Here is a 12,069-nt window from a genome sequence, read left to right as displayed (position 1 = left end):
GTGTCAGCAGGTAAATAGGAAGGCAAACAAAAGGTTGGTCTTTATTTAAAAAGAGGGATTGAGTATAAAAGTACGGACGTCTTGCTATGGCTATTGGTGAGACCCTAGAATACTGTTTTGGTCACCTTGCTTGAGGGACATACTTACATTGGAAGCAGTTCAGGGAGGTTTATTCAGCTGATTCCTGGATCAGGAATTTGCTTAAATGAGGAACGGTTGAGCAGGATGAAGTTGAACTTACTGAAACATGAGGGGGCTTCATAGGGTAGATGCTGAGAGGACAATTCCCCTCATGGAGAAATTTAGAATGGGAACACCATTTCAAAATAAGGGGTCTCTCACACAAGACAGAGATGAGAAAGAATTTCTTCTTTCAGTTTAGGGAATTCTCTTACCCAGCAAGCAGTGGAGGCTGGGTCATTCAATATATTCAATGCCAAGTTAGACAGATTTTTGATGAACAAGGGAGACAAGGATCATGGGGCCAGGCAGGAAAGTGGAGTTAAGCCCATAATCAGATCAGCAATGATCTTACTGAATAGCACAGGAGGCTCGATGGGCTGATTGGTCTACTCCTATTTTTTATGTTAAATTTAAAAACTTGAACTCAAAAGAAAGGAAAATGAAAAAAGCGATGCAGAAACTTGAATTCAAATTTCGAAGAGAAAGGGAAGACAGAAAATTTGAACGGAATTCAGCCCTACTCTATTTTGCCTTTTAAAAAATCCATTTACTGGACGCAGCCACTACGGGCCCTGGAAAGCCAAGTATATATTGTTCATCCCTAATTGCCCTCAAGAAAATGATGGTGATCTTCTTTCTTAAACCATTGAAGTTCGTAAAGTGTAGGTACTCCCACAGTGCTGCTAGGGAGGCACTTCCAGGTCTTTGACCCAGTGACAGTAAAGGAATGGTCACATTTTCAGGGGGTAGAGGTTACGGGTTTGGAAGGTGCTGTCAATGAGATCTGGGTGAATTTCTGCAGTGCATCATGTAGGTGGTACACACTGCAGGCATAGTGCAACAGTGTCACAGGGAGTGAATATGGTGGTGGAAGCTGCTCTGCCCCAGACTGTGTCAAGTTTCTAGAATGTTGTTGGAGTTGCACTCATCCAAACAAGTGCACAGTATTCTAATTTTATTAGGGCTCCCTGACATATGATGTCAGGGGCAGTTATTCTCAGTTCATCTCTCGAAATCAGCTCTTTAGTGCTCTAATTTAAAAAAAAGAAATTTCCCATCTAACTGCAGTTACTGCAAAAAACAATCATTATATCATAACATCCAAATAGTCTTAAAGGAGAAATCACAGAATAGAAGAATTTTAAGGCAAGAAGCTGGATGCCCATCACACAGTTTAGAATCATAGAATTCCTACAGAAGGAGGCCATTTGGCCCATCAAGTCTGCACCAACACTCTGAAAGAGCACCCTATCTAGGCCCACATCCCCACTAAGGGTTGGTGGGAGCGGAATGTGGAAATGATTGAGATGCTTTCAGTCGTTGAAAAGTGTCCCATTTCCCCCCCAAATCAGCAGCAAACCTTACTGCCAACAAGAAAGACTGTAATCTGCACATCAAGTGTCCTGACTGCCGTGTCTTAAAAGAGCAACTGGAACAAGTGGGGAAAGTTGGTAGTTGCTCGTTACATAACCTGTAGGATTTCATTTACGCAAGTAAATCTGAAGCAGTAAAGGATCAAACCTTGGTTTAAAATTGATGACCCAGCAAGGTGGCTTGATTGTGCAAGGTCACATTTTGCTTGCTTTTCCACATAAACTTACAAAAGGATCCTCTCTGTTTAGCAAGATCTCTGGCCCCTCAGATAACCAATCTACTTCACAAACTGAAATATGCAGTGAAGAATAATGAGAAGGAGAGGGTGGCAGTGAGAAGTAACTGAGGAGGAATCTGGGAGAAGTCTGCTCGCTCACCACAACTGAGAAGGGCATCGCGGAGGACCGAGTGTCAAAGAACATTGGTGATTGGAGGCACAAGAAGTAACGGTGCAGGTGCTCGAAATGGCAGCGAACAACCCAAGGGGCTGAATTGTGAGGAGCAGAGGTGGAGAGATTGGTGGTGAAACATGGAACGCTCAAGTGAAAAGTGGAGGACCAGGAAAACCGATCGTGCTGCCAAGGACTTCCGCATCATGGGCCTGTCGGAGGGCATAGAGGGCAAAAACCCTCGATTACGTGGCTCGGATGCTGGGGAAGCTGGTCAGGGTGGGAAGAGGAGAAAACTTCCCCAAGCCCCCAGAAATAGACAAGGCCCACAGGTCACTCCATCCGAGGGCAAAAACAGGGGAGCAACCACAGGCCATCATTACTAGCTAAACAAGTTCCAAGATAGAGTACGCTAGTTATGGCAGGTCACACACGGCAACAGCGGGAACTCCCCCAACAGGCTAGTCACCTGGAACGTCAGGGGACTTAATGGCCCAGTGAAATTATCCAGAGTCTTCTCCCATCTGAAAAGCCTGAAGGCCAACATAATCTTTCTCCAAGAGACACACCTGAGGGAGAAGGACCGACTGAGGGCAAGAAAGTGCTGGGTAGGACAGACATACCAATCGTGTCACGGGACGAGGGCTAGCGGGTGGCCCTACTGCTCAATAAGAGGACACCATTCACTGCGATAAAGACGGTTACGGATCCAGAGAGACGGTATCTCATGGTTATGCCTTGAAGGAGTTCCAGTGGTGCCTGTAAATGTGTACGACCTGAATCTGACTTCATAAAGAAAGCCACAGCAGAAATCCCCGACTTAGACTCCCGTCGACCCATTGGGGAGAGGGCACTTAAACTGCTTACATGACCCACAAACAGTTCCAGCCCCAAATCAACGAAATAGTCAACCATGGCGAGGGAACTAAACGCCTTTAAGGAGCAGAAGGGGGCAGTGAACCTATGGAGGCTCACATACCGAAGGGAGGAGGAGTTCTCCTTCTACTCCCAGGTCCAGAGTCTATATTAGGATCGATTCTTTGTAGTGGGAAAAATCGGTGCTTCCAGGGATAGTAGGAGCAAAGTACTCCGCAATCGTAATCTCCGACCAAATTGCACATTACCTGGATGCGAGGTTGGAGATGGGGCGACCTCAACGCACCCCTATGGAGGCTGGACACGGCCCTTTCTCGCCAACAAGGTGTTCTGTGAGCTGATATCGTAAGCCATTGGCAACCAAAACAGGGAGGTCCCACCCTCCATGTTCTGGGAGGCTCTGAAGGCGGTGAAATGGGGGAGATTATTGTGTACGGAGTACTGAAAGACAGGAAGGAGAGGGCAGCTAGGCAACAGCTGATCGACCCAATATTGGAGGTGGATCAGCGATACTCCATGGCCTCGACCGTGGAACTGCTGGCGAAGAAAAAGCTACAAATGGACTTTGACCTGCTCTCCACTGGGAAAGCAGTGTACCAGCTCCACCAGACACAGGGGACATTTTACGAGCATGGAAACAAGGCCAGCCACCTGCCAGCTCACCAGCTGAGGAAGCAGGCAGCAACGGGGAAAATAGCTCAGGTGAAGGATAGGAACAACAGACCAGTCACAGCGCCGGAGATCAACAAAACATTTTGCGACCTTCTGCCGAGAGCTGTACACCTCCGAGCCCCCGGAGGGAGACTTGAAGATGAAGCTGTTCCTCCAAGGACTGGACATGGGTCGTGTGGGAGGAAGACAGACGGGGCCTGGAAGCACCATTAGAACTGAAAGAAGTCATGGAGAGCATCAACTCCATGCAGGCGGGGAAGGTGCCGGGGCCGGATGGATTCCTGGTGGACTTCTACAAAGAATTTGCATCTGCACTGGCCCGCATCTGCATGAGATGTTCGCTGACTCGCTTTCATGGGGGAAAATCAACATTGGCTCAGGCCTCAATATGACTGATTCTTAAAAAAAGACAAAGACTCAAACGGAGCACAGGTCATACAGCTCCATCTCACGCCAAGATCCTGACGAAAGCCCCGGCGAGGCGGATGGAGAGCTGAGTACCGGAGGTAGTCCAGAAACATCGAAAATAGCTATAGAAGTAGGGCACTCGGCCCTTCAAACCTGCACCACCATTCAATATGATCATGGCTGATCATGCAAATTCAGTATCCCACTCCCACTTACCCTCCATACCCCTTGATCCCTTTAGCCGCAAGGGCCAAGTCCAGCTCCCTTTTAAATATATCCAACAACTGGCCCTACAGCTTCCTGTGGTAGAAAATTCCACAAGTTCACAACTCAGAGAATTCTTCCTCATCTCAGTTCTGAATGGGTTACCCCTTATTCTTAGGTTGTGACCCAGAGTTCTGGACATTCCCAACATCAGGAACATTCTACCCGCATCTAGCCTGTCCAGTTCCATCAGGATTTTATATGTTTCCATGAAATTCTCTTTCATCCTTTTAAACCCCAGTGAGTACAAGCTCAGCCGATCCATTCTTTCTTCATATGTCAGTCCTGCCTTCTCAGGACTTAGTCTGGTGAACCTTTGCTGGATAGCCTCAATGGCAAGAATGTCCTTCCTCAAATTAAGATACCAAAACTGCACACAATACTCAAGATGTGGCCTCATCATGTCCCTGGATAACTGCAAGACATTCCTACTCATACACTCAAATCCTCTCGCTATGAAGGCCAGCATGCCATTAGCTTTCCTCACCGCCTGCTGTACCTTCATGCCAACCTTCAGCGACTATTCCACCATGGCACCTAGGTCTTGTTACACTTCCGCTTTTCCTAAACTGCCACCATTCAGATAATAATCTGCCTTCCTGTTTTTGCCAAAGTGGATAACCTCACATTTACCCACATTATAATGTATTTGCCCACTCAGCTATCCTGCCCAAGTCACCCTGCAGCCTCTTTGCAACCTCCTCACAGCACACACTGCCACCCAGCTTAGTTTTGTCTGCAAATTTGGAGATATTGCATGCAATTCCTTTGTCCAAATCATTTAATGTACATTGTGAACAGCTGAAATATCAGCACTGAACCTTGCGGCACCCCACTAGTCAATGCCTGCCACTCTGAAAAGGACAAGTTTATTCTCACTCTGCTTCCTGTCTGCCAACTAGATCTCTATTCACTCCAATACATTACCCCCAATACCACAAGCTTTAATTTTGCTCACTAATCTCTTGTGTGAGACCTTGTCAAAAGCCTTTTATGTTATCCTTGATAATTGACTCCAGCATTTTCCCCACCATCAATGTCAGGCTAACCAGTCTATAATTGTCAGTTTTCTCTCTTCCCTCCTTTTTTAAAAAGTGGGGTTACATTAGCTACCCTCCAATCCATTGGAACTCTTCCAGAGTCAAAAGAATGCTAGAAAATGATCACCATTGCATCCACTATTTCTAGGGCCACTTCCTTAAGTCTCTGGGATGCAGAGCATCAGGCCCTGGGGACTTTGCAATTTCCCCCAATATAATTTCCTGACTAATAAGAATTTCCTTCAGTTCCTCCTTCACGCTAGACCCTCTTGTATTTCCGGAAGGTTATTTGTGTCCTCCTTAGTGAAGACAGACCCAAAATATTTGTTCAACTGCCTGCCATCTCTTTGTTGCCCATTATGAATTCACCTGATTCTAACTGTAATTAATCTTCACTCATTGCACAATACCCAGTCTAGGGTGGCCTGCTTTCTACTTGGTTCTTCGACATATTGGTTGAGAAAACTATCCCCTATACATGTCAGGAAATCTTCCTCTATCACATTGCTAGCAGTTTGATTAGCCCAATCAATATGCAGTTTGAAGTCACCCATAGTAACTGCTGTACTCCGACTGCATGCATCTCTAATTTCTGGTTTGATGCCAACCCTAACCTCACTATTGTTTGGTGGTCTGTACACAACTCCCATTAACATTTTTTGCCTTTGGTGTTCCGCAGCTCCACCCGTACAGATTCCACATTGTCCAGGCTAATGTCCTTCTTACTATTGTGTTAGTCTTTTCTTTAACCAGCAAGCTACACCACCGAGAATGCGGTTCAAACTGGCCCAGACCAAATTCTGATACGTGGGGATCCAAATAGTCCATGACTGGACACAAATCCACACAATGGAACCTGGCAAGTCCAGTGGAGTTATTTAAAAGGGACGCGCAGAGAGGGGAACCAAATACGACATTTCAGTCTGACCGAGATGTCCACCATGGCCCCAATCTGCAAAAACCATAAGTTCACCTCCACGACAATGGATGCTTCCTTCAAAAGGTGGAGACAGGACAAGGCGGCACTGACGGTTAGAAACATGTACACAGAGGGCAGAGTAGCGACCCCGGGGGAGCCTATGGACAAGTTCCAGCTCCTGAAAGGAACAAACTCAGATATAACCAAGTCCAAAACTTCTTCCGTAAGGATACAACGACATTCCCCCAGATACCGGGACGCACACTACTGGACAGGCTACTGACTGCAGACGATCTAGGGGAGCGGAACTCTGATCATATACAGCCGACTGCTGGAGGAGGTACACTTCTGGATGAGACACAGAAGAAGTGGGAAGAAGAACTGGGCAAGGAGATAGGGGGGAGGACTCTGGATCAAAGCACTGCACAAGGCAAGCTTCACCTCCACGTGTGCAGGGCTGAGCCTAACACAGTTAAAGGTGGTGCACAAGGCACACCTAACCAGGACGGGAATGAGCAGGTTCTCCTCAGAGGTGGAGGACAAGTGTGAACTGTGCCAGGGAAGGCTGGCCAACCACACCCACATGTTCTGGGCCTGCTCCAGACTGGTTGGGTACTGGACGTCCTTCTTCGAAGCCAGGTCCAGGATTGCGGGGTGAGGGTGGAGCCATGCCCACTGGTGGCGGTCTTCGGAGTATGAGAACAGCCAGAGCTCTTCATGGGGAGAGGGACGGACAACCTGGCCTTTGCCTCCCTAATCGCCCGCTGGAGACTCCTGCTCGGCTGGCGATCGGCAGCACCACCCAAGGCTGCAGACTGGCTGTCCAACCTAGCAGAATTTCTCAGGCTAGAAAAAATAAAGTATGCCATCAGAGGAAGGTTTCTACAAAACGTGAAGGCTGTTCACCAACTTGTTCTAAGATTTGCTCATAACCAGTGCCAATAAGGCAGGGGGGGGGGGGGGGGGGGGGGAAGAAGGGGGAGACGGGACAAGTTACAAAATAAGGAAGAGAAAAAGGGGGAGGGGGTGGAGAATAAAAGCACCAAGGGAAAACAGAAGGTAATTAGGAAAGAGAAGAACCGCAAAGGACAAAGGTTTCTGGTCTTGGTGTTGTGATTGTTATCAGTGAAAAATCTTTAATAAAATAAAATATTTTTAAAAAGAATAATGAGAAAGTGCAGACCTATTGCACATAGCTGCAGCAGAGAAACTGAATTCAACTGGGCCACAGTTTTGTGGTGAGGTGGTTTGTTAGAAATTATATTCAATGCAGCAAGATTTCCTTGCAAAATAAAAAGGTGCACATCACATGAATCCAACTTATTTTGTTAAAGTTGGGGAGAGAAAAAAAGAGATGAACTGTGTTGGTCAATGTGGAACTTGTAGTTTCAGACTGGCTCTGGGCAATCTATAGATGGAGCGAAATGAAGATCAGTCAGCATTTGTACCATGCCATAATCTTCACCCAAGGATTTTTGGAAGCTAGAATAAAGATTTGACAAAGCACTGCAACATTTGTGGCTTCCTTCTAATAATAATCTTTATTAGTGTCACAAGTAGGCTTACATTAACAGTGCAATGAAGTTACTGTGAAAATACCCTAGTCGCCACATTCCGGCGCCTGTTCGGGTATAGAGGAAGAATTCAGAATGTTCAATTCACCTAACAAGCATGTCTTTCGGGACTTGCGGGAGGAAACCGGAGGGCCCGGAGGAAACCCATGCAGACACTTCTTTAGAAATCAACTGTGTTTTAAACCAAACGTTGGCAGTAACTTTATCTTCACTCCTCTGTTGCTGTCCTACAGACTCTGGCCTTCCATTTGGATTCTTTTAAAGAATCAAATTGGAACAATGTCCAATGTAATAGAGAAGGAAAATATGATTCCCCAGTTTTGATATCATGCACCAATAATGCTGTCCTAAAGACAAGTAGTTCATAGCTTTGGGTTCAACTACTCACCTGCACATCAGATGCCAGTGTCTCATAGGTATTCTTTAAGCAATGCCAGTTCTGCCTGCCAAGGGTGAGAGCAACACCTGGGAGACTGTATGCACAGTGCTTTGTAATTTCAGTGTCAACAGTTTGCGCTCGGGAAGGATCAGTCATCGACAGGTACTGGTCCAGCAACGGCTGTGGAATAACATCCTGGAGGGGAAAGAGCAGATGTTGCAAGTTTTAAAAAGAACAACACCTCTGTAAACTGCCTGCTAATTGCACTTCTGAAGGCAAAAGTGCGACAAAGGATAAACAGTGGTTTAGGCCATCAAAACCACCATTATAACTCATGGATAAATATCGACCCATTCCTGAAACTTTGGGTCGGTGAGTGTAGATCCCAATTCTGTAATTTGCGGCAGGAGCTGAGTGTGAATCTAATTCTAATTTACTTCTGGTGATTCTGGTACAGGGAATATTAGTAAGTTCGCATCACTATCCTTCCTCACAGCATCACAAGATTTTTATTATCCACCTGAACCACTGGAACAGGCAGAGGAAATATCAGTTTAACATTTCATCTGAGGATGATTTTTCTGACAAATCAATATTCATTCACTGTTGTAAAAGCAAAATAGTGCAGATGCTGGAAGGCATCTGTGGAGAGAGAAACAGAGTTAATGTTTCGAGTCCGTGTGACATTAACTTCAGCTCTGAAGAGGAGCCATCGTTCATTCTGCTTCTCCCTTCACAGATGCTGCCAGACCTGCTGTGTTTTTCCAGCATTTTCGGTTTTTATTTAATTCACTGTTGCAGTGTGCATTCTTCCAACTCAGGCAAGAATGCTACCTACTCAGCTAATGTTTGATTGACTGAAACATCATTCAATTTTAGCAACCTCATGTTGCTGGACCAATCACATAAATACTATTGCTACAAGAGTAGGTCAGAGGCTGGGAATCTGCAGCAAGTAACTCAACTAACTCGCCAACAAGCGATTCGTCATCTAGAATGCACAATACAGGAGTGTGATGGAACACTCTCCACTTGCCGTGATGGACACCTCCAAAAGCACTCAAGCAGCTTGACACCATCCAAGACAAAGCAGCCAGCTTGATCTGCCACAGAGGCTTGATAAATTCACTGGACTAATAATTCAGAGGCCCAGGTTAACATTCTGGGGACACAGGTGGTTCAAATCCCACCACGGCAGTTGATGGAATTGAAATTCAATTAATAAAATCTGGAATTGAAAAGCTAGACTCAGTAATGGTAACCATGAAACTATCAATGGTCATAAAAACCCATTTGGTTCATTAATGTCCTTCAGAGAAGGAAATCTGCCATGCTTACCTGATCTGGCCTTCATGTGACTTCAGACCCACAGCAATGTGGTTGTCTCTTAACTGCCCTCAAACTGCTACGAAGTAAAAAAGGAATGAAACCAGACATATCACTGGCATTGACATAGACCCTGGAAATGACGACAGCACACCCAGCCCCATCAACCCTGCAGAAGTCCCCCTTACAAGAATCTGGGGCTTGCCCCAAAAATGGAAGAGCTGTCCCACGGACTAGTCAACCAACAGTCCAACATAATCATACTCATGGAATTATACCTTACAGTCAATGTCCCAGATACACCTCCATCACTGGATACATCCTGTCCCACCACCAGAGGTGGTGGCAAGGTGGAGGGGGAGTAGCCCTGGGAGTCCTCAACATTGACTCCAGATCCAGTAAAGTCTCATGGTTTCACATCAAACACAGGCAAGGAAACGTCCTGCTGATTACCACCTATGCAGTCCTATCCCACCCTCAGTTGATGAATCAGTACTCCTCCATGTTGAACACCAATTGGAAGAATCACTAAGGGTGGCAAGGGCACAGAGTGTTTTCTCGGTGGGGAAATTCAATGGCCATCACTGGGAATGGCTTGTGGCACTTTTACGGACAGAGCACTAAAGAACAGATGCCAAACTGTTTTAGCAGATGGTGAGGAAACCTACAACAGGGAAAACCTATTTGACCCCATTCTCACCTGTTGCAGATGCCATTACAGTATGGTAGATGTAACCACCGCACAGTCCATATGGAGACGAAGGGCGCGATCTAACGGAAACTTTTCTAACTGTCATTCGCGGTGGGTTTTGCTGGGAGTTTCCCACCGCTATCTAACGACACTTAGTCACTTTTTTGGCCCCTAGAGAATTTCTCACCGGTTTAGCTGAAATCAGGAGATCGGGCCACGATTTTGAAAGGGTGACCCGATCTCAAAGTGAGCTCACAACCTCCACCCACAGGCAATGTCATCCCCCACACACATGGGCATTACTCTACACGCATCCCCCCACCCCCCCGCCCCAACCCCCAAGTGAAGACATCCTGCAATGGGGTCCCTGGAGCACCCCTTCTTCATCCACGGAAGTGTAGCACTTCCATCATGCCATATGGGACAGATTCAGAACAGATCTCGCAACCCAAACTGGGTATCCATGAGACACTGGAGGGCCATCGGCAGCAGGATTACACTCCCATAAATCTTTAACCCGTGGCCCAGCATATGCCCCATTCTATCATCACCATCAAGACTGGGGATCAACCCAGGTTCAATAAAGAGTGTAGGCGGGCATGCTAGCAGCAGTACCAGCCTACCCAATAATGAGGTTTCCAATCTGGTGAACTCACTTGCCTGCCAAACAGTGGAAGTAGCATCATCCAGTCATGAATGGTAATGGATAAATAAACAATTAGCTGAAACAGGAAGTTCCTCAATATCCTCATCCTCAATGATGGAGGAGACCAGCACATCGTGTAAAAGACAAGGCCGAAGCATTTGCAACCAACGGCAACATGGTGGCACAATGGTTAGCACTACTGCCTCACAGCACCAGGAACCCGGTTCAATTTCTACCTTGGGTAATTGTGTGGAGTTTGCATACTCTCCTCGTGTCAGTGCGGGTTTCCTCCAAATGCTCCAGTTTTCTCCCACAATCAAAGATGTGTAGGTTAGGTGGATTGGCTATGCTAAACTGCCCCTTAGTGTCCAAAGGTTAAGTGGGGTTACGGGGATAGGGTGGTGGAGTAGGCCGAGGTAGGGTGCTCTTTCAGAGGGTCCGTGCAGACTCGATGGTCCGAATGGTCTCCTTCGGTTCTGCAGAGTGAACCATCTTTAGTCAAAAGTGCAGAGTGGATCATCAATCGTCGTCTCCTCTCGAGGCTCCTAGCATCACAGATGTTAGTCTTTAATAATAACAATAATCTTTATTGTCACAAGTAGGCTCACATTAACACTGCAATGATGTTACTGTGAAAAGTCCCCCAGTCGCCATATTCCAATGCCTGTTCGGGTACACGGAGAGAGAATTCAGAATGTCCAAACGACCTAACAGCGTGTCTTTGGGGAATTGTGGGAGGAAACCGGAGCATCTGGAGGAAACCCACGCACACACGGGGAGAACGTGCAGACTCTACACAGACAGTCACCTAAGCCGGGATCGAACCTGGGACCCTGGAGCTGTAAAGCAACGGTGTTACCCACTGTGCTACCATGAAAGCCAAACAGAAAATGCTGGAAAATCTCAGCAGGTCTGGCAGCATATGTTGGTAGAGAAAAGAGTAACATTTCCAGTCCAGATGACCCTTTGTCAAAGCTAAAAGACTTAGAAAGTGGGAAATATTTATAATGTGGGGTGAGAGAATGAAAGATGAGTCATAGCCACAGAAACCAAGGGGAAAGAGTGCTAATGGCAGTCTCCAGCGAAAACAAAAGGTGTGAAAGGCCAAACAGCAGAGAAACTAACATCAGAGGGTAAACTATGACAGATGTAGACGTGGGGGGAGGGGAGAAAAGATAAGGAATGGGGCGATAAGATAGTGGGGGGTTATATATGTAAAGAAAGACAAGAAAGAAAGAAATGGTGAAAGACAGTTAAAATGAAATGGGATGAAAACAAGGAAGTCAAGGTGGGGGAGAGCTAATCATCTGAAGTTGTTGAATTCGATG

The 12,069-nt window shown here is 46.4% G+C and overlaps 1 protein-coding gene across 3 annotated transcripts in view; it reads right to left on the bottom strand.

The window, feature by feature from the left end:
• ppp4r1l (protein phosphatase 4, regulatory subunit 1-like) overlaps window positions 1-12,069 on the bottom strand; it is a 126,851-nt gene that overhangs the window by 19,219 nt on the left and 95,563 nt on the right. For all 3 annotated transcript variants that reach the window (XM_072514549.1, XM_072514546.1, XM_072514547.1), the window contains one exon: window positions 8,088-8,273. In XM_072514549.1, coding sequence (XP_072370650.1) covers window positions 8,088-8,273 — 186 coding nt within the window. The remainder of the gene's footprint in view (window positions 1-8,087; window positions 8,274-12,069) is intronic.

The sequence above is a fragment of the Scyliorhinus torazame genome, chromosome 8 (genome assembly GCF_047496885.1).
Source record: "Scyliorhinus torazame isolate Kashiwa2021f chromosome 8, sScyTor2.1, whole genome shotgun sequence".
NCBI classification, from domain to species: Eukaryota; Metazoa; Chordata; class Chondrichthyes; order Carcharhiniformes; family Scyliorhinidae; genus Scyliorhinus; species Scyliorhinus torazame.
This window is presented reverse-complemented; position numbering and strand designations above follow the sequence as displayed.